The 23,045-nt window shown below is 50.0% G+C and overlaps 1 protein-coding gene across 1 annotated transcript in view; it reads left to right on the top strand.

Annotated features, from left to right (window-relative positions):
• The window catches only part of ttc7a (tetratricopeptide repeat domain 7A), a 26,498-nt gene extending 3,453 nt beyond the window's left edge, over positions 1-23,045 (top strand). The window contains 23 exon segments of the mRNA XM_062463874.1: positions 117-285; positions 2,484-2,567; positions 2,570-2,615; positions 2,765-2,887; positions 3,383-3,461; positions 3,585-3,754; positions 4,481-4,544; positions 5,604-5,741; positions 6,207-6,240; positions 6,243-6,289; positions 7,296-7,374; positions 7,377-7,399; positions 8,859-8,973; positions 9,491-9,548; positions 9,700-9,772; positions 9,933-10,076; positions 10,079-10,095; positions 13,815-13,931; positions 14,212-14,321; positions 14,595-14,650; positions 14,698-14,776; positions 16,157-16,359; positions 22,801-23,045. Of these exon segments, the coding sequence (XP_062319858.1) occupies positions 117-285; positions 2,484-2,567; positions 2,570-2,615; positions 2,765-2,887; positions 3,383-3,461; positions 3,585-3,754; positions 4,481-4,544; positions 5,604-5,741; positions 6,207-6,240; positions 6,243-6,289; positions 7,296-7,374; positions 7,377-7,399; positions 8,859-8,973; positions 9,491-9,548; positions 9,700-9,772; positions 9,933-10,076; positions 10,079-10,095; positions 13,815-13,931; positions 14,212-14,321; positions 14,595-14,650; positions 14,698-14,776; positions 16,157-16,359; positions 22,801-23,019 (2,247 nt within the window). The 3' untranslated portion in view covers positions 23,020-23,045.

The following is a 23,045-nucleotide window of genomic DNA, read 5'->3' as shown; positions in this document are numbered from 1 at the left end:
TTCAAACATCTTCCCTCATCTTTCTCAAAGCCTCACTATCTCGCGTCTGTCATGTGTGTGTGTGTGTTTGTGTGTGTGTGTGTGTGTGTGTGGGGGGGGTGTATGTGTGTCCACAGCCCAGGTATCTGAACGAGGCTCTGCTTCTCATGGCCAAAGTCCACTACGTGCAGGGCCGTTACCGTGACGCCCAGGGAATGTGTGCCAGGGTGGACATCGACGAGCTGACACGGGATGAGCAGCCTGTGTACCACCTGCGCCTGCTCGCTGAGGCTTACGTCATCAAAGGTGCCGCATCAAGCGCTCCCAAATGGGTTTTTAAGGCAAATCATATTCAATGTGTGTGGTTATGGTGTCATGTGACCATTTGTTTAAGCAAAAACAGATTCCCTAAAGGAACATTGTGTCCCATAGCTGGATGAATAGACAGGGTCAGACATTTATAACTGAGGACTACAGAATGTATCTCAGTGAGGGACTTGGAGGGAGAAAGTAACTGATTCTTGGTATCCTGAAGGGAGGGGCGGTGGGGTCATTCCAAGCCACATAGTGTTTTTTTTCCTATTCTGGTCAAGGTTAAGGTGATGGTTGACTTTACAAAAACAGGCATCTCTCATTGCCTCTTTCTTTCTCTCTCTCTCTCTCTCTCTCTCTCTCTCTCTCTCTCTCTCTCTCTCTCTCTCTCTCTCTCTCTCTCTCTCTCTCTCTCTCTCTCTCTCTCTCTTTCTCACATAAACACACACAAACACACAAACACACACACAAATGAACCACTAGACAAACAGGAGCCCAAGCCTTCTGGCATGTTACCACCATGTTTGAACAGACCCCTGCATAAATGTTCTTAATAATGTAGTTACTAATCCCCATGGTAGAAGTTATTATAAGCTTAATAGGACCATGTCCTTGTATGGGTCCAGCAGTGACCCTGTCTTGGCTGTAGAAATGCAATCAGGGAAATGGACTGCAATGTGCCTGGCTGGGAAACCTCTGGAAGAACTTGATTGGGAGATCAGTATCTTCATACCTCATCTATGTGGGAATGAAGCTGGTTCCAATCCATTGAGCAGTGGTTGATAGTGTATTTCTATTTCACTTATAATTGAGGGAAAATGAGTTCAGGTTTTTGGTGGTGACATACTAAAATTGGAGCTGGTTCAGAATGACCTTGAACTGCAGTGTTTCAGAAGACTCCTCTATATATAGATGCAATGGAATAATGTTGGTTGTTTTAGGTAGTTTTCCATTCAGATGCTTTTTCAAGGGTGATGGTTGTCACTCTTCTGACTTGTTGGCATGTTTTAGTAAAGTGAGATTTTTCCAATCACACAGACAGACACTAACACACACACATCTGCTCTGAGGGAGCACAATAATGACATTAAAAAAGTTCCTCTTCGAACATAATCACTTGACTTTGTCTGTCATGTGACCTGAGAGGAACACACATGGTTCCTCTCACCACAGTACACTAGGTTCAGTGAGTGTAACAAGGCATTGTCCACAGCAGCAACCATCCATGCCATAATTGAGTATCAATCCTCATCATCATCATTAGACTCGCCACTTCCTGGTTGATGGCAGGATGTCATCCTCAGCTTGTCTGGTCCGGGGATGATGTATTTGTTTACATATGTCATCATTCCTTCAGCAGAAGACACTCCCATTGCTTACTATCCAATTCGAAATTGATAGAATCATTTCAAATTTTAATAATTTGTACCAAGCAATACACGTTAGACCATTGTAAAACACTAAACACTTGCAAATAGGGATTTGCCAAGTGAAAGAAGAATTGAGCTTAACTCAATCCGGTGAGGAATTTAGTTTAGGAAAGTGTATTGCCACACTGTGGGAATTATACAGATTTGCTGAAATTAGAGAATGTGGACTGTTATGACATTGTATAGTTTTGCACCCTCAGGTTTTGTGTGTTTAGTTCAGTGCAGATTGTTTTGAGAGAGATACGAGATAGGAATATTTGGTTGATGATGTCTTGTCCATTGGCGACTGGGGTTTATTTGATTGTGGCTGGCGTCTGGCCCTGTTCCTGTCCTGTCCGCACTTCCTGCTGTCTAGGAGGTCTCAGTTCTCTATTTATTTATACCAGTAACCTACTACCCCTCCATAGACATGTGTCCATGGTCCTGCCTGGCTTACACTCCCATACACAGGAAATGGTATCTACACTAAGGCAGCTAATGCTCTCCCACAGGCTTTTTGCATTTCAGTGACAGCGGTGTCTGTCTCTCTCTCTCTCTCTCTCTCTCTCTCTCTCTCTCTCTCTCTCTCTCTCTCTCTCTCTCTCTCTCTCTCTCTCTCTCTCTCTCTCTCTCTCTCTCTCTCTCTCTCTCTCTCTCTCTCTCCTGCTCTCTCTCTCTCCTGCTCTCTCTCTCCTCCTGCTCTCTCTCTCTCTCCTGCTCTCTCTCTCCTGCCTCTCTCTCTCCTGCTCTCTCTCTCCTGCTCTCTCTCTCTCTCTTTCTCAGGTCTGTCTCTGGATCACCAGTCTTCCTCCGGTGCTTCTCGTGTCCGTCTGTCGGAGAGGGAGGAGGAGTGTCTGTCCTGCTACCTGAAGGCTGTGATGCCGGCCTCCTTTACCTGCAGGAGCTCGACAAAGTGTGTGTGTGTTGTGTGTGTGTGGGTGTACATTTGTAGCTGTCTTACCTCAACACCGTTGTCCCGTAGAATTGGTTGTTATAAGTGATAATGAAGGCAGCAGTAGCAGCATGTATTTACTGCTCCACCTTCTCTTGGCGTGGGTTGGCAGGCTGTGTCACTCCCGGCTCCAAGATGGCCAGGCCAGCCTGGCTCCTCCACCGTTGGACATGGACCTGGGCTTCTTCCAACAGGCAGCACTCCAGAGTGCCTACCTGTGTCTGCTGCACAGAGGGTCAGTCTTGAGCTGATGTTCTAGTCGTAGTAACCGATATATAGGATAGTTATAGCTATGGATGTCACTTTTGAGCTATGATAGGTACTAATGTATGGATATTGCCGAGGCTAAAATGGGGTATTTCTGTGGCAGTTTAGTTTGTGTCAGCAGGTGTCACTGTGGCTCTTCATAAGACTAGTCAGTGTGTCCAGTGCTGCAGTGATTGTAGATCATGTATTGCAGTAGTTACTTATTCTACTGTAAACTGTAGCCTCGGCAACAGAGGGAGAGCAGTCTAAACACCACAGAGCAACACTTGGGAATGCGTGTCAACCCTATCTGATATCTGCCACATCTGTTATCTACCTTTCTATGTTTTCTATACCTACATACTAGCCTTGTTCACACCACAGTCAGTTTCTGTATCCTATTCTTTGTGTTCAACTCCGACTTCATACTGCAATGTGCTTGTATGTGTGTGTGTGTGTGTGTGTGTGTGTGTGTGTATTTTAGTCACCTGGCTCAGGGTGCCCATCAGCTCCGCAGGGTCCTCAGGGTGGTCGAGTCTCGGGGCTCCCAACAATTCAGAAAGGTGCTCACCCCCCCCCCTCACACACACACACACACACACAATGTATATATTATGTGGAAGTACAAATACTACGTTACTCACATTGCACGTGGTCAGACCTAGTACATGTGGAATGTGTGTCAGGGTGCAACGAGGAAGCTAGCTGAGGTGTTGCTCAGCTCGGTCAGTGAGGACAGCTACTGGGCCCCCTCCGGCCCCCCACCCTCCGCTTGGCTCCACAGAGAGGGCTCCGCCACCCCCAAAGATGCCATCTACCCCTCCTCCAAACCCCCGCAGCGCTACAGCATTGAAGGGTACGTTTAGTTCTCTCTCGCTCTCTCTCTTCTCTCTCTCTCTCTCTCTCTCTCTCTCTCTCTCTCTCTCTCTCTCTCTCTCTCTCTCTCTCTCTCTCTCTCTCTCTCTCTCTCTCTCTCTCTCTCTCTGCCCTCCAATGCATTTTTATCATCGTACATGTTGAGTCAGGGTAAAACATTCCAGCGGAACTAAGACAGGAAAACAGCTAGCGGTAATGCACAGCTGTTGTTTGAAGTTTGCCCTGTCTTGTCCTGCGCACGTTAAAACAGGACCCAGAAGGTGTCTGTAATTGTATTGTAGTTAGCCAATACCATACAGGCACAGGAAGCCTGCTAAAGGAACCAAGAACCAGAGACAGAGAGAAGGAGGGATGAAGGTGAGAGTGAACAGCAGTAAAGGTGGAGGTGCCCAGAATGAAGCCGAGGTACCAAGATAAAGCTTGTAAATAGTTGAGGAGAGAGGGTGGAGGTAAGGTGAAACCTACTGGGTGTGTGTATGTGTGGCCAAGCAGGGCTCACTGTGTGTGTTTTGTGCGTGCGTGTATACTTGTGTGTGTCTGTTTGTGTGTGTGTGTGCGGTGCGCACAGGACACTTGAGGAGAGTGCTGTGATACCCCAGAGTGGTCAGGCTGGTATTACAGGTGAGGCTGAAACAGGGACACTGCACCGTGATCTCCCACAGGATGGGGCTCTTACGTGTTTGTGTCACTTCCTGTTTCCCCGCAGCTGCTTCTGCCCCCAGGACGTGGTGGAGGAGGCCGTGCTCCTGCTGCTCATCTCTGAATCCATGGTGAGACTTGTCTGTCTGCCGGCTGTCTGTCTGTCTTCTGAATGACTGTAAATGGTAAATGGACTGCATTTATATAGCGCTTTTCTACCTTAGCAGCACTCAAAGCACTTTACAATGTTTGCCTCTCATTCACCCATTCATACTCACACACCGACGGCAGCGAGCTACCATGCAAGGTGCCAGCCTGCCCATCGGGAGCAACTTGGGGTTCAGAGTCTTGCTCAAGGATACTTCAGCACATGGCCTGGGAGGAATCGGGATCGAACCGCCAACCTTGCGATTAACAGACGACCCTCTCTCACCCCCTGAGCCACAGCCGCCCCAACAGTCTGTCTGACTGTCTGTCTGACCTTTTGGCTGATTTTCTATCTGGATGAATGGCTGGCAGTCTGACTGTCTGTTTTTCTGGCTGGCGACTGGTTGGCTGACTGTCTTTCTGGATGACTGGCTGGCTGACTGGATGGCTGACTGTCTTTCTGGATGACTGGCTGTCTGGCTGTCTTACTGTCTGTCTTTCTGGATGACTGGCTGGCTGGCTGACTGGCTGTCTGTCTGGCTGCCTGGGTGTCTTTTACCTCTCTCTCTTTATCCCTCTTTCTATTTTGCAATATCTCTCTTTCTGTCTCTTCCTCTGTCTTTCTTGAGAAACTCACATGCCTCATTTCTTGCACTCATGCGCTCTTCCAGCTAATCCACTGACCGAGATGACATCTCACTATGAGGGCTCCTAGATACAGTCATAATGCATGTTCATGCTTGCCCTGGGCAGGGGTCTTTAGTCTTACTCATTCACCGTGAGACTCACGCATTTCAACCATTTTTTCACGCTGAGAAGTAATGGGTAACAAGCCCTGGCTGAGCCCAGGTCTTTAACCGCACAACTGCAGCACTTGACTCACAGATAATCTAGCAAGGGAAAACAAGTATAGACATCATTCCGAGAATGTTTATAGTAGGGCTTCAGGTGTGCCTTCCTTCCCTCCCCAGGCTCTCTGACTTCCTCCCTCCTGTCCGTACAAGCTCCCTCCTGAGAGCCCCTGCTCTCCATCTCCCCCACAGGCCAGCGGAGACGCCGTCATCAGCCGGGCGCCCGACCAAAAGGAGGCGAGGGAGGCCAGTCTGCAGGATGCCACCTCGGTGTACGACCTGCTGAGCATCGGCATGGCCAGGAGGGGGCAGTATGCCATGCTGTCTGAGGTGAGGACGGGCTAGCGCCAACTCGGAATGGCAGAAAGGGAGTTAGGGGACAGCTTTGCCTTTGCCAAATTTTTAATAAACACCCCTGCAGGGCCCTCTGAGTTAGATTACGTGCCTCTCTCTCTCTCTCTCTCTCTCTCTCTCTCTCTCTCTCTCTCTCTCTCTCCTCTCTCTCTCTCTCTCTCTCTCTCTCTCTGCGATTCCTTCTCTCCTTTTCTGTCGGACGTAATTATCTCTCCCAACCTTCTTGCTTCTACTCTCACTCTCTCCCTTAAAAGAAATCAAATGTAGTCGTTCCTCTGGCCTTGTTGTCTACTCAGTGATGGAGGTGTCCTGCCCATTAACATCCTCACTGGCTACTGGTTATAGCCAGTCAAATCAACCTCTAACCCTTGAACTTTAACCTCCGAGCCCACAACAGTCTTGTGGTTTCACCCCGGCTGTGTGTGTGTGTGTGTTCTCCAGTGTTTGGAGCGGGCCATGAAGTTTTCCTTTAATGAGTTCACCTCTGGCACCAGTTGGGCCTGTCGCTCATGGCGTCTGGGAAGGTGAGATCATCCGCATAACTCTACATTTCATTCTACCACACACGCGCATGCACACACACACACACCCGCAGACACACACCTACACACATGCACAATCATGCAGACACACACACACACAACCCTTCCCGGTATAAATAAGCATAAATACAACTGTCTATCTAGCCAGTTCAACCTGCCTGATACAGACCTGATTTGGTCTTTATTTGGAGAACAATGGCTGGCGTAGGACGTCGACCACTGAGTGAGTGTCAATCCAATCAATGTAAAACAGGCATAAGTACCTAAAAGGGCCTTAAAACAATTTTTCTGTGGCCGTGCTACTACCGATATATGCCACACATAGTACGGATATGAGGAAGCACTCTACTGGATATTCATGAGCTGACTGAACCAGAGCTGCCACCTGATTGCTGGAGTGTATGAGTAGTCTGACACAGAAAGATCTGGAATCCTCCGAAGGAGCCAGAATAGTAGGCAGACGCAGGGCCAGATGCCTCGGAGAAGTGTGTGTTGCCGTGTGTGTGTGTGTGTGTGTCTGCCCGTGTGCGACTGTGTGTGCGTGGCCGTGCGTGTGACAGAAAATGGATGTCTCTTGCGGATGGGGTGACACTGCAGATCAATGGAGGGTTCTAGAAATAGCTGCTCCCTAGAAGGAGAGGGGGGCCGCCTCGCTGTCGTCAGATCCGCTTCTATTTAGGGCCGTGTGTGTGCATGTGTGTGTGCGTGTGTGCGTGCGTGTGTGTTAAAACGGAGCGCTGCATCTATGATTGACCTATATGAACCATCTTCAGCGCCGTGTCTCCCCACTGTAGATCAGCTCGGCATACGAAACAGTAACAGTGGACGTGCGTGCGTGTGTGTGTTTACTGTTCATGTCCTCTGTACGCCTGTGTGATCTATCAGGTGTGCTGCGCTTAAGCAGTAAGCAATGTGTCAGGGTGTGCGTGGCTGTTCTTTTTCTGTGTGTCACTGACTTTTCGTGTGTGTGTGTGTGTGTGCATTCCAGGGTGTTGGTGCTGTGTCTGTGCTCAAAGAGTGTGCCAGGATGAGACCCGAGGACCCCTCGCTGCCCCTGTTGGCAGCCAAGTCTGCATTGGTCAGCTGCACTGGGTGAAGAGGACACACACACACATTATGAACACAATTCACATTGAAACATGTTCATAGCAAACAAATGAGAATGTTCGGAAAGGCAACTGTATTGCTTCTATACAATTCTACAGTGCACTCCAATACATTTTCGCAGTATTTAGACGCCCGCCACACACACACACTCTGACACACACACACACACTCACTGCTCGTGGCGGGTTGATGATCCTGGCAGGGCAAGTAGGGGGGTTGAGAGTCAGATTAGAGGGCACAGCGATGGCCCAGGCACATCTGTCAGCAGCGGGAGAGATCATAGCCTGCTGGAGACAGTAAGGAGCTTACAGCCGTAATCACAATAGGACACTATGGCCATAGAGCACAGCATTACATAAAGCTGGAGCCACCATTATCCGACCCCAGAGAGAGAGAGAGAGAGAGAGAGAGAGAGAGAGAGAGATGAGAGAGAGAGAGAGAGAGAGAGAGAGAGAGAAGAGAGAGAGAGAGAGAGAGAGAGAGAGATGAGAGAGAGAGAGAGAGAGAGAGAGAGAGAGAGAGAGAGAGAGAGAGAGAGAGAGAGAGAGAGAGTGGCGATTGAGGGAAAGAGGAGAAACTGAGCCACCCATACCGTGACTTCTGGGATCCGCAGGATTGTGCTGTGAATGGAGAGATTGGGAGGCCTCTGAGCCTCTGGGCTCCACCAATCCACAGCTGGCGTATGGGAGGCAGCATGGAGGGTATGTAGTTGATGTTCACAGGACAGAGATCCTAATCCCTGTCAGATCCAGGGGTCAGGGTCTGCATTATCAACTCTGCAGGGGCTTCCCATGGTGCTCAGGTCTGAACTCGTACAGGGACGGAGGGAGAGAGAGAGAAGGAGAGGGAGGGAGAGGGAGAGAAGAGGGGAAGAGATGTCAGAGAAAGTGAAGGATGTGCAGGCTATACAGGTTTGGCGTTTTTTTTTTTTTTGGAAGCAGCTGTCCTGCTGTTTCTGCTGATGACCCCCCCCCCCCCCAAGCCCCCCTCCCGCCCCCCCCTCCCCACATACCACACAGAGCGACACACTATTACCTTCTGCTCAGCTCCGACACACACTGCGGCAGCCCGCTGAGTTTGTGTTTATTAGAAAGTTTGTGTGTTCTGTCCTTCAACTAGCACTGGGCCGCCCTCAACTGAAATCTACTTCATCTGGCCCCACTCTAACCCACACCAGCGTTGTCACACCATTCGATAGCATTGATTCAGCCTTCAGACAGTGTCATCGATCAACACATTGCCTCATACACTGTCTCACTGTTGTGGTGCTCAACAGACGGTTACACAATTACAGTCAATCAGATCCAAGTCTGGAATGATAACCCCTTTTTTAATGTGGGTGTGTGTGTGTGTGCATGTGTGTGTACATGCCTGTGTGTGTGTGCACGTCTGTGTATGTGTGTACATGCCTGCATGTGTGCATGTGTGTGTGTGTGTGTGTCAGCTGGAGGAGGCGGAGGCCTTGTCCCAGAGTGTGGTGTCGATGGGGAAGAGGCAGCAGAGTTCTCCCCAGAGCCTACTGGCCCTGGGCTGTGCTGCAGCCTGCAGGCTTCTGACCGGTGAGGAGACCCCGCCCCCCCCCCCACACACACTCAAATACCCCCCCGAGGCGTCCCACTCCAAGCTGCCACTCTTTACAAGTAGACAGACCCCCCCCCCCAGACCCCCCCATATAATAATCTGATCCTCTTCCTATGGTCATATACTTATCCTTTTATCTCCTCCGGCCACCCTGCATCATTTGACCACCCCCCCCCCCCATAGTTGTACCCCACATTTTTGAGAACCCTTGGTAGGAATCCACCACCACCACCCACCCTTATATATTATCTTCAGCCTGGCAAAGTTGGACTGACACCCGCCTATGAATATGATATGAGACACCGGTAAGAGTTGCTAACTGTATGTGAGTTGTCTAGGCTTTACCTAAAGGATGTTATTACACTGGGGATGGATTATGATTCTGTCTAAACCTTAATCCCCCTCTCTATTTCTGTCTTTCCCTCTCTCTCTCTGCCTTCTCTCTGTCTGTCTATAATGTCTCTCTCTCTCTCTATAATGGCCCTCTCTCTTCAGCCACCCTGAAAGCTGACCGGGATGAGTTCAACAAACGAGCACTACAAGCTCTCCATAAGTAGGGTGCCCCCCTCCCTCTCTACAGCAGCTCATGTCTACCATGACCTTGTGTGTTTGTGGCTGCATAAATGATGCGAGTAAACCTTCAGTTGTGTGTGTGTGTTGTGTTCTTCAGCATTATCAGTCACTGTCTCTCCTCTCCACCACAGAGCTCATGCTCTGGACCCCCAGGATCCTCAGGTAGCTCTCTACCTGTCCCTCCAGCTGGCTCTCGTTCGACAGGTCAGCAACACACACACACACACTCCTCACTCCGCACTGCCCTACATTATGTCCTCCATTTTCTGTTGTGGTCACTGTGTCGTATTGGAGTTTCTATCCTGGCCGTCACTGTGTGTGTGTGTGTGTGTGTGTGTGTGCCTGCATGTGTGTGTGGGTGCAGGCTAGCGGCAGCCATGAACCTCTGCAGGCGGCGCTGTCTCTGCGTGGCGACGACCTGCACTCCCTCCACCTGTTGGCCCTCCTCCTCAGTGCCCAGAAGCACCTCCAGCACGCCCTGGACACCCTCACCCTGGCCCTCAGCCAGCACACCCCGACAACTTCAAGTAGGACACACATACACGCTCCTCGCCTCACTTCCGTCCTACACACAGTTCCCTCTTATGTCTTTCCTGACCTACTTCAGATATACTGCGAGAGAGAACGACCACAATTCATCTGGTTCCTTCTGTCAGTGTGGTCGATGCTGTGCCAGGTGCCCTGGCGCAAGTCCCAGTCAATCAGTGGCGAGTGGGCATGCTTCTGTGACAGCCTCTCTCCTTCCACACTTGTGTGTGTGTGTGTGTGACTGTGTAAGACTAGCTCCGGGGTGTGTGTCACCTAGCCAGGTGCTGTAAGACTCAACTCCAGACCCAGACCTCTCGGTGGGGATAGGATGTCTCTGCACAGCAGCAAAGGGTCACACACACACACATGCACGCACACACACACACACTCCTTATTTAGACGTGCCAAACCGGGTGTCTGCATTGCGGTGCTTCCACCCTCACACGTTGTGTGTGAGCTCCGACAGTGTGCTGCTCGACCCAATGATGATGTACAGACAAACAGACACATACTGTACTCATACACACACACACACACACACACACACTCACGCAAATGCATCCATACGGATGTTTTGGTTGCCTTGCTATTCAGAATCATTCAATGTGCATCGCTATCTGTCACTGTTGGTTACCAGCACCGTTATTATAAATACAAGTGTTTGTTTCGCTGCCACTTTACCCGATTACTTCCCAATCATTTGACGAGCACCCAGATACACATTTCACTGCCTGGCCATTTGGGGTCACTGTTGGACTCCCCGGTCTCCAAGCGGGGAGAGGAAGGAGCACAAGCAGCCAGAGAAAACAGCTTGGAACTCAGAGGACCCGGTCGAGAAAGGAGGAAGGGAGGGATGGGATGGAGGAAGTGATGAGATGTGGAGTTGGAGAAAAGCAAATGTTCCTTTTGCATTTCATCGAGGATTATTTACATCTTTGGTAGCGTTGGAAATGGTCATATCGCTTTCTCTCTCTGCCTCTCTGTCTCTGACTCTCTCTGTCTCTTACTCTCTCTGTTTCTATCTCTCTCTCTCTCACTCCCAGACCACAGACATGCACACACAAAACACAAAAACACAACTCGCGGCTCCATTGAGACACTTGACTGCTTTGACCCATTTAAGAGCTATTTGACGTGCTCAGCCAATCACAGCCCACCTCTGCGCTAGGAATCCCCATCACCCCGGTAACCATGAGGTCATATGGGTAGAGAATCAACATCAGTTGTTGTTTTAGGCCGTTGTTATTGAGAGAGGGAGAGTATAGCACATAGCACGTCCTGATCAGGGAAGTGTGCTCACGTTTGTCTGTGTGAGCGTGTTTGGAGCGTGTTTGGATCGTGTTTATGTCAGGAGATTGAATAGGGCAGCGTTGGATTCTAGGTATCCCCAGACGGCATTCTGTTTGTGTGTGCGCTCTCTCTCTCTCTCTCTCTCTCTCTCTCTCTCTCTCTCTCTCTCTCTCTCTCTCTCTCTCTCTCTCTCTCTCCCTCTCTCTCTCTCTCATCTCTTTCTCCGTGCGCTTGGGAGTGTGTATGTGTGTGTGTGCCTGTGTGCTTGTGATTCTTGTTAGCAATGGGATCTCTGCGCCACAGCCGTTGCAGACTGTCAACGTGTTGAAGCGCAAGAAATACTTGTTCATTCCCTCAGTTCTCTCGCTCTCCCCTTCCCTCCCGTTCTCTCCCCCTCTTTATCCATCTCTCCGTCTCTCTCTTTTTTTTTAAATTGTAATCAGGCAGTAAACAGGCATGCATGTCAACGTGAAAAGGGATTCTATAGAGGCAGCTGAGAGGAGAGAAGAAGAGAGGAGAGGAGAGGGGGAAGGGAGGATAGGGGAAGACACGGGAAGAGAGGATTTGAGAGAGAGGGAGGGAGGGTTTGAGAGAGGGAGAGTTTGAAAGCGAGGGATGGAGGGTTATAGAGAGAAAGGGAGGGTTTGAGGGAGGGAGGGAAAGATGGAGGGGTTGAGAGAAGAAGGGAGAGAGAGACAAAGTGTGAGCATGGTGCTGCAGTTTGTACTAAAGAGAGTGATTAATCCCAGCCTTTGATTCTGCATTCATCTGACGGGATGTTGCAGAACGAGCAAGTGAGCGTGCGTGCGTGTGCATGTATAAGCGTGTTTTTGCGTGTGTGCGTGCGCACGCGCGCGTGTGTGTGTGCGTGGAGTGAGTACACTTCTCTGTGGGAGTGAGCCATGAGTAATAGATGGGCCACTTTTTCAAGTGAGCATTATGTTCTATTTATATATGGAGTTTAGAGCAGGGCTCAGAGCTGCTGGCAGGAGAGAGGGTTACCTCAGCAGCCTGCTCACCTGCTGCCTCAACAGCAACACTCACCTCGCATGACGGAGACCGACAGTGGAGAGAGAGGTGCCGGGGAGAGAGAGTGAGAGCGAAAGAAACAGAGACATCCCAAAATATCGGGTGACATCCGAGATATCAGGAAAAAAATTAGAGATGTGCAGAGAAAGGGATAAGATGGTGAGATGGAAAGATATAGGGGGGGGGGGGCGTTGGCTTAAGCACGTTACGTCAGTCGCACTGTATCTGCAACTGAATGTCAGTGTAAGTTGACATAAAACTGGAATTCACGTTGAAAACAGAGAACTCCAGAGCGCAACTTCCTTCGAGCAGCATCACTCCTCTCCTCTCATACTGTACAGGATGCCCGCAAATAACCAACAGAACAACACCTCAACACACGGTTTCACACCCAGTTTCACACACACAACACCTCTAAACAGCACCCGCTAGCTAGCAGACGCAAAAACACACACAAACACACCCGACAGGCGTGTCCTTAACGCCCAATCCCTCAGCAGCGGTTGTCATCCTCCTGTCAGACGATCCAGCAGGAAACCCCCCCAACCACACTCCCCCCCTCTCTCTCTTTCTGTCTTTTTCTTTCTTTTCTTCATTCCTTCTTCCTCCCCCCGCAGGCCCCCACCCCTGAGCCGGTAACGAGCCACATTTCACCAGGAGTTTGTCCCCCGGCGCGGCCATCTCGCTGCGCTATTGATCCATCTCTCCCTCCCTCCGTCTCTCCCTCGCTTCCTCTCTCTCTCTCTCTGACAGGAGATTGCAGAATAATTGGAGGAGCCTTACACTGAGGATCGGACAGGCGGACAGGCGTCAGATTTAGGGGGTCTCTCTCTCCTCTCTCTCTCTCTCTCTCTTCTCTCTCTCTCTCTCTCCTCTCTCTCTCTCGCTCTCTCTCTCTCTCTCTCTCTCTCTTCTCTCTCTCTCTCTCTCTCTCTCTCTCTCTCTCTCTCTCTCTCTCTCTCTCTCTCTCTCTCTCTCTCTCTCTCTCTCTCTCTCTCTCTCTCTCTCTCTCTCTCTCTCAGTGCTCATGGATGAGTGATGCCCCTGACAGAGTGCCTCTTCTGAGAAGCCCCTCTGGCGCGCACACACACACAACTCTAGCACCGTGGTCCCTTTGTTGAGCAGAGCTGCTGTCCCACCGATCCTCCTACAGTACATCACACATTGTCATCCTTGGTGCCCACACCAGCGAGGCCTGACCATAGACAGGACAGGATGCCAGGCATGATACACACTGATCATGATCACATCTATGTAGGATGGGTTTTAGTTGCTGGGGGGCTGACATTGTTGTATATCCAGTGTATTATATTATATTTTAAAATGAGGTGTGTATGTTTGTGTGTTTGTGTGTACGTGTGTGTGTGTGTGCGTACGTGTCTGTGTGTGGTTGCTCCAGTCTGCTGTTTACTAAGGTGAAGCTGGAGGAGGCTCTGTTTGGGCCGAGTGTTGCCCTTCAGACCTGTGAAGACATGCTGCAGCTATGGCAACAACGATACGACGTGAACCGTGTCAGGTGTGTGTGTCTGTAATAAGTTGACATAGAGGTGTGTGTGTGTGTGTGTGTGTGCGTGCGTGTGTGTTTATGTGCAAGCATATCAAATCGTTACACAAGGTCTTTTTGTCTGTCAAGCATGTTCGTTTGTGTGTGTGTGTCTGTCTTCTCTGCCTGCCCAAGTCCATTACTGTAACCATTACAGAAATTGATTTTGTGTATGTGCGTGTTTGTGTGTGTGGTCAGTGGGGGATGTCTACTAGTATGTGGTTTATTGATTAGCTGTGGTGTACTGTTACAGCGAGGGGGATGACAACAGTAGTGTACCACCAGCGGAGCCGGCACCACCGACCGTACGCAAGACCAGCCTCGTTCACCTCTACCTGCCTGACTTCCTAGAGGCAAACACTGGTAACCTTCTACGCTGCCCGCTGCACTAGCTAGTGTACACTCTACGCACCACAGCACGCTAACTAGACCAATGTTGTAGATAAATAGAGGTGTGTCATTGATATATTGTATCTTAAAAACAGAGATTGTACTGGTTTGTATTTGTTTTGTGTGAAGTCTTACACCAGGCCTTTTACAATACATTACTGCCAATGTGTGTTCTAGAGATTTGTATAGGTGTGTATGTGTGTGTGTGTGTGTGAGCTCTCTGTCTAACCACACTCTCTTGCTTAGGTTCTCAGAGCAGCCATTCTGTAGCAGCCTCTCGGTTGGAGCAGGCCATGTCGGAGGTGTCGGCCATCAGCTCCGCCCAGCGCTGGAGCAGGCCATGTCGGAGGTGTCGGCCATCAGCTCCGCCCAGCGCCACGGCCCTGCCTACATCTGGACCACCCTGGAGCGCATCTGGCTGCAGGCAGGTGAAGAGGAGGGAACAAGAAAATGTGCACCCAAAACACAAGTGGATGGGACCGGGGAGTGGGTTAACATACTGCACCGAGCAGCAATCACTTACCAGTGTTTGACATGGGGTCGTGTCCCCGAGGCCAGACTTTAATAGGAGGTTATTTTTTGCCAATGAACCCGTGACCCCTAAACAGTTCCCTGATGAGAATATTCGGAATCAAGCCTGAAAAAAGTAAACCTTCACCACAGAAGAGCTCACTGCTCTGCCCTGGGCTTGTACACTGTGGAGATGGTGCTCCTTAACCCAGGCCAAAGACAGCCAGGGTTCAGAGGGACTGGACTGTGTGACCTAGGGGTGTGTCTCCTCTTCTCCTCCTCTCCTCCTCTCCTTTCTTTTCCTGCATTCCTTCTGTCGCGGGTCACTTCCTGCCTCCAATCTCACATCCTCATCACCCAAATAGCAGAACACACACACAAGCAGACACACACACACACGCACGCACGCCCACCCACACACACGCAGAGCCACAACCATGAAACTGATGTATAACCACAGAGAGGACACACATTCACAGGCACCCGTGAATTCCAGTTATTCTGCAATTCTATGAAAGCTCTAGCTGAAGAACAAGAAAAACCAGTTTATGTAACTGGATCTGTTGTCTCCTCAAATTATCATTTGTGTCAGTCGGTTCATAGAACAATTACGGAATCTCCTGTGTGTGTTTTACATGCACGCACGCACTCTAACAAGAGCTGTATGCAGGCTTGTGACCATTTGACCAGTTTCTCATAGTCGGTGCGTCAATCGCTGTCCAGTCCAGTCCTCCCAAGCGACGGCGCTCTCACTGACTCCGGTCACCATTGGTCATCGCTGACCAGAGGGAGGGTGCAGTAGGCAATCCTGAGACTGGCCTGTGATTGGCCCGTGAGGTGTGCTCGTGTGTGTTGGCCTGGGGTTTGTCTTGGGCCCCCAGCAGAGGCTGAAGCAGCCAGCTTGCAATGCCCTTATTTAGGCAACAGGCTCATTACTTCCCAGGCACTGCATTCTGGCTGGCCCTCTGTCTCTGTGTTTGTGTGTGTGTGTTCTCCCTTTACAATGTGTTACGCTCAAGATAATGATGTGAACAACACAGCATTAGCAGGCATAGGAATGCCTTTTTTTTCTGGCCCTGCTGTGTCTCTTCCTTAAATACCACTAAACGAATCACGTCAAACAGGCTGTGCGCCAATGATTCTCTTCTCTCCCATCCTTTCACCACCCCACCTCTCCCTCCACCCTCTCTCCTCTCCCTCGCTATCACCATCCCCCTACTCTCTCTCTCTACCCCCTACTCTCTCTCTCTCTCTCTCTCTCTCTCTCTCTCTCTCTCTCTCTCTCTCTCTCATGGTAGGGGAGTTGTTCCTGGCGGAGGGGCGTGGGAAGGAGGCCCAGTGCTGCATGGCGGAGGCAGGCTCCCTGTTCCCGGCCTCCCCCAGCGTGCTGCTGCTGCGGGGCCGACTGGCCCACCTTCGGGGGAACCTGGACGAGGCCAAGGGGCTGTACGACGAGGCCCTGGCCATCCACCCCACCGGAATCAGCATCCTGGTGCACCTGGTGAGAGGCACTCACACACAAACACACTAACACACACGCCATCAACACATACATAATGCATGGTCACGCAGAGACTCTGTAAAAGACACAGGCTTGGTGGAGGTAAATGCGTACACACACACTAACACACACACACACACATGCACCTAGACTATGACACCTGCCTGTCTGTTGCTAATAAAGAATGGTCTAAAATGGGTATTGTCCTTAAAGTGCCTCAGATTAAGACAAACTGACAAATTCACACTTCTCTGCTCTCTTCAGATCTGGCTCTCCCACTCTCTCTCACTCCTCTCATCTGGACTGATCTCTCTCTCTCGCTCTCTCTCTGTTTCTCTGTCTCTCTTTCTGTCTGTCTTTCTCTTTGTCTCTATCTCTCTATCTCTCTGTCTCTCGCTCTCTATCTCTCTGTCTCTCTCTCACACACACACCCTCTCATCTTCTGTTGAAATCTCTCTTTCTTCGACTCCTCCGCTCCCTAGATTGCCCTCTCTCTTCCTCTCTTCTCATCCTCCTGCTGATCCTCCAGATTAACCACAGCAGCTTTCCCCTCTGACCTCTCTCTGTTGTCATGGCGAAGAGAGACCACGGAGGGATATTCCTCAAATCCAAGACTCCCACTTTTCCGCACACAGACTCCCGTCGCCATAGTGACCATAGATCTCTCGTGCACCGGTAAATGCTTCTGGCCGCAGTGTTACCACATAAGGCATCGAGTGTGTGTGTGTGTGCGTCTTTGTGTGTACGTACTGTGTGTGTGCGCACACACTCCCCATGGGGGAGTGTGTCTCTTCCATATTTGGCCAGTGGGAGTATCAATCCCTGGGGGTGAGGATTTGAAACACGGCCAGCTGGCACTGTTTTCTACGGGCCAGTCATAGGACAGATGTGCGTGCGTGTGTGCATGTGTGTGTGTGTGTGCATATACGTGCCTGTGGAAGACTCCTATGAGTGCGTGCCAGGGTGTGTGTCTGTCCTGCTGTGTAAGTGGAACAGCGTGTCATTTGGAGTGTGTCCCATCCTGATGTCCATGTGTTCCTCGGCCCTGTTATCTCTGACGAGGGCAGAGGCATTCAGATCCCTGAGTGTGTTAGTGAGCTCCCTCCCAGCTGCCCCTCGCTTCTCTAAGCCCGGGCTGCCTAACCCTAGCAACAATGCTTCTATTGTCCAATCCAGTTCATCCCAGCCCAGCCCAGCCTAGCCCAGGCTAACCTATTCCAGGCAAGCCCAGCCCAGGTAAGCTCAGCCTAGCCCAGTTTATCATAGCCATATCATAGGGAGTCAGGTGGCTGAGCGGTGAGGGAGTCGGACTAGTAATCCGAAGGTTGCCAGTTCGATTCCCGGTCATGCCAACTGACGTTGTGTCCTTGGGCAAGGCACTTCACCCTACTTGCCTCGGGGGAATGTCCCTGTACTTACTGTAAGTCGCTCTGGATAAGAGCGTCTGCTAAATGATTAAATGTAAATAGCCAGCCCAGTCTAAACCAGCCCAGCCCAAGCAAACCAAGCCCAGTCTAAACCTCAGCCCAGTCTCACCCTGCCCAGCTAAGCCCAGCCCAGCTAAGGCCAGCCCAGTCTATCCCAGCCCAGGAGCCTGGGAGGAGGCAGTCTGAGATCACTTTTTTGACGCACAAAAGAGTTTTGTACTCCCTCTCTCTTAATCACTTTCTGTATGTGTGCACAGTGTGGCACGCTGTTTGTGTGTGTGTGTGTGTGTGGTGTGTGTGTGTGTGTGTGTGATATGAGAGGCTGTAGTGTGAGCAGTGAGTCATAGCCGTGACCAGCTGGTTGGGGTATTTTTGGCCAGGAAGGGGAGGGTGGATGATGGCTGGGAAGCCAGTGGAGTTTGTGTGTGTGTGTGTGTGTGTGTGTGTGTGTGTGTGTGCCTGTATCTGTGTGTGTGCACATGTGTGTATGTAGAGAGAGCTGTGGCCTTGCCTGGCCCTGCCTAGCCTATTCTCCCTCTTGGCTGTAGTGTTAAATGATTCTAACCACTCTCAACATCCTCCACATTCCATCACCTCTGCTCTGTGCTCCATACAGGCTGCTGTGAGTCAGACACACACACACACACAAACATGCACACCAACACACACACTTGGGAGGCTCCACTCACACATATACACTGATACAGAACGTCTTCATCGGTGTCTCTCAAATGCATGCATGTTCACTCATACTGAACATTCATACACACACATAAAGACTTATAGAATTTATCGCAGTTCAAATGATCAAATGTCTCCCCCATCTCTTTACCTCTCTATTTCTCTTTCTCTCTTTTTCTTTCTGTCCTTCTCTCTCTCCCTCTCTCTCTGTCTCTCTGTCTCTCTCCCTGGATGGGGGTGGCTGCCAGCTGATTAGATAATGCAAATACATTATTTATAACACTTCGCTTCTTCTCCGCGCTTTATGAGATTGCCTAGCAACCAGGGAAATATATTCTATTGAGCAAGCCCTCTGATAACCGGAAAGACAGAAAGAGAGAGAGAGAGAGAGAGAGAGAGAGAGAGAGAGAGAGAGAGAGAGAGAGAGAGAGAGAGAGAGAGAGAGAGAGAGAGAGAGAGAGAGAGAGAGAGAGAGAGAGAGAGAGAGAGAGAGAGAGAGAGAGAGAGAGAGAGAGAGAGAGAGAGAGAGAGAGAGAGAGAAAAAAAGACAGGGGGAGATAGAAAGCAACGCCCATATGTGCTCATCTTTTCTTCTCTCTAGTCTCTTTCTCTCTCCCACTCTCCTTGCAATTCTTCTTCTTCATCTCTTTCCTCTACCTTCTCTCTCTCCATCTTTTCCCCTCTCACACTCAACTTCCATCTTCACCTCCCTCCTCCTTCTCGCCATATCTAAATGGTGGGTGTGGTGGCGACTGATTGGATTAGTGTATTTGTTATTGACTGTCGTAAAGTCTCTTCTATCTTGGGCGGTGCTGAGCTGAGAGAATGTCAGGAGCAGGGCCACAGCTAGGTTAGAACCAGGGACTGCGCCCAGGATAGGGGTTGAACCAGAACCAGAGCTTAGAGCAGGGGCAGAACCAAGGTGAGGGGCTGGTGTAGGCTGGGAGACAGCCTGCTCCCACCTCTCATATGCTAATCTTGAATTTCTGGACACCTCCTCGTGTGACTTCCTGTTGTATTGGTAGTCATGTTGATAAGTAAGTGTTGAGGTCTGATTGGTTGTTCTTACAAGATGATGGTTGGGTAGAAGAGGGAATGTAGAGCTTTGTTCTCTAGCTTCTCCTCTCAAGCTGCTACTTCTCCTCGCTCTCTTCTTCCAGCAGTTTCTCTCTCCCATTTACAATAATCACAGTAAACTGGGTAAGATTTAATACCTTCATTTTGAAACATGTTTGCCTTGTAATTGATTTCATTCATTTTATCTTATTACATATCATTTTCATTTCACTTTCCTTAACCCTCCTGTTGTGTTCCGGTCAAAAGTGACCGATTTACAAGTTTTCTCCCTGAAAAATTGTAGTTAATTTATTCAGATTGCCATAAGGTTCCATGACTTTGTCCACACAGGGTATCTAAATAGCCCCCCCAAAAAATACAGAATTTCATAAAAATGTGGGTGTTTTATTTAACTTTTGTACACCTGTGGTGTTCCCGGTCAAAAATGACCGGTCATTCAAATGAGTGGGTAAGACTAAATTTTTTTAATAACATTTTGTTCAGGCACACACCCATACAACAGATGGATACTCTTACCCTCCCAGACCCAACATGCATGGTGTTTGAGTACACATATGCACACACATACATACACACACAGACTATGATCCAGACGAAGAGACAACCGATGTTGAACAATCTAGTGATGAGGAAGAGGGCCCTGCTGAGGTTGTTGTGACATTCCTGTCCAATGGGAGTTTGTGGTTTGTTCTTCATCACCACTTGAGTGGAGAGGTCGACTGTCTACTGAAAATGTCACCAGGATGACCCCAGGGCCAACCAGATATGCCATCTCCTGGGTTAATGACATAAAATCCTGCTTCAAACTGTTCCTGACAGAGTCCATTGAAACCATAGTCATAAACATGACTAACTTGGAGGGTAGACGTGTTTACAAAGACAACTGGAAGGAGATACACCGGACCAACATCCAAGCAAACATATTCAAAATAATCCATATATTAGGCTTCTTTCACTCAAAAACGAGTTGCATAGGCTTGTGTCAATGAGGCCTACAGGCCATAAATGGCAAACAGAAGTCTAAAACTTGTAATGTTTGCAAGAACTTAAGCTGCTAAAAAGATGTAACACAACATTAGTTAATAATATATGTATTATTATGGAGTTATAGTCAGCTACAATGGGGCGGTCACTTTTGACCGGGAACACAAAAGTAGTGAACAAGAAACGAACACAACAGGAGGGTTAAATCATTCTTGCTCTAAGTAAACACCGGGTCAAAAAACGGCAAGATTCCAGCATATATGGTTACCACACTGTCCAGTTTGCCTCTCTTCCAGTTGATCAAGGGTCAAGGGACATCGTTTTGGTTGTTTGGCCAATATAAAACCAGTTACACGGGTATGGAGGGATGACAATCAGGTTCGTCAGGGTAGCTCCTCCCATGTTCAGTGCTGGGATAACACCCCCGTGTTGATGGGATTAGAAGGCTCAGGTTGGGGTCAGCCTCTCGACCTCTGGGGTCACAGCCCGGACACAGCTACCCTTGGCAGGGGCCGGACACGGGGTTAGGGCCGGGTCAGACACACTACCAAATGGGCACTCTACCTGACTGTCTGCCTTCTGCTGCATGTGTGTGTGTGTATGCGTGTGTGTGCTGGTCTGTCTATATTTCCCTATGTCCCTGTCCGGCATTCTGTGTCTGTCTCTGCCTCTCCCTGCCCTTTTCTTCCTCAGAAATAAGAAGAGAAACAAGAGTTAGTGTTGGTTCTCTTGTGTTTACGTCTGTAGTCTGAAGTCCGGGAGTTTATTTGATTGAACTACTGACCCGACCAGAGGAGTTTTCCGTGGTTACCAGCAGCGTGATTGGTACAGAGGAACAGCAGTCTGGAGGGAAGAAGTATGTGTGTTTGTGTGTGTGTTTGTGCGTGCATGCGTGTGTGTGTGTGTGTGCGTGTGTGAGTGAAGGTGGTCCATCCGTGGTGGCGCGTATTTAGGCCAGTCGGGGTTGAAGAATGTAACCCAGCAGAGTGTCTCCAGAGAAGCTATCCCATCACTCTCGCTGTGTAAGCCGCTGCCGACAGGAAGCCACAGGGATGACAGAGAATACATCAGAGAGGATGTTCGAGCCTCGGCAATACCGGAGCAGTTCGCACACACTTGTAACGCGTGTCTTCGTTTGTCTGCGCTCCACCTTAGATCTCTCCGTTTCTTGTCCATAGAAGAAGAGAGGAAGGATGGAGGGGGTAGAGTAGAGGAAGGGCCTAGAGAGAGAGAGATGAGCAGAGAGAGAGAGAGAGGGGGGACTGAGAGACAGAGGGTGCATCCTCATTGGAGGCTGCGTCAGAGCTCCAGACAGCTCGGTGAATTTCAGCCCAATTAATCTGAAGCTTGTGAGCAGAGCCTGCATAACAAGACTCGTCTGTCTGACCTCAGGCAAGCTCGCGCTCTGGAGGCCATGTGTGTGACATCTCTGGGCTTCATGCCGTTGGTCATTTGCGTGATCCTCTATCCTGCTTGACTCTGGAGACACACACTGAGAGAAGCTCCAAACAGACATGTCACGCTGCGCTGACCACTGCCCCCTCACACACTGTTAAAGCTGCACACACAGTTCCATCCACTCATGCACACACTTTCCTCTCTCGCTCGGACTCCGCCCCGACTCCCGCTCACACATAGACACGCATATACACAGATACACACACAGACAAATACACAAACATAGACAAATACACACACACAAACAAACACTGAGACAAATACACACACAGACACACACTGACACACACACGGGTAAGCTCTTCATGGCATGCACACACCCTCCTCTCTGGGAGTGCCCTTGGCTCTAATCACCAAACACGCCAGTGCAAATGAACTGTTTGGACCAATAAGAGCTTTAACTAGCAACATCTCATCTCTGTAAGACGCTGGACGTGGCAGTCCCTGTGTGTGTGTGTGTGTGTGTGTGTGTGCGCATGTTTTTATTTGTAGTGTCTGCATGTGTGCATGTGGGGCCTTCCCGACACGTAATGTTTGTCCAAGGCAGGGTTCACTAGGGTCTTTTTCCACAACACAAAGCCAAAGCTCTCTCTAGCCTTTATCATCTTCTCTCCAATTGTTCTGGTCAAAGCGTCCTTTGTAACCAACAACATATGGTTGAGTGGTGAAGAGAACAATAAAGAGAACATCAGAACTCCTTTCCTGTCTTATTTACTCTCGAGACAACCCCCCCAACCGCCCACGAACCCTTCCTAAACTGGGCCAGTTGCCTGACATTCTGTGCTCCAGACTGACACCCTGCCCTTCCCCTCAGGGTCAGCTGCTGGTGCAGACGGGGCGGGCGGGCCTGGGGGAGAAGGTTCTGCGAGACGCCGTGCAGGCCCAGAGCATGGCCCACGAGGCGTGGAGCGGCCTGGGGGAGGCCCTGCAGACCCAGGGGAACAGCCAGGCCCCCGACTGCTTCCTCACCGCTCTGGAGCTGGAGGCCTCCTGCCCCATACGGCCCTTCTCCATCATCCCCCGCGAGCTCTGAGCAGGGGGGAGGGGGAGGAGGAGGAG

Source organism: Osmerus eperlanus, chromosome 6 (genome assembly GCF_963692335.1).
Source record: "Osmerus eperlanus chromosome 6, fOsmEpe2.1, whole genome shotgun sequence".
NCBI lineage: Eukaryota > Metazoa > Chordata > Actinopteri > Osmeriformes > Osmeridae > Osmerus > Osmerus eperlanus.
This window is presented reverse-complemented; position numbering and strand designations above follow the sequence as displayed.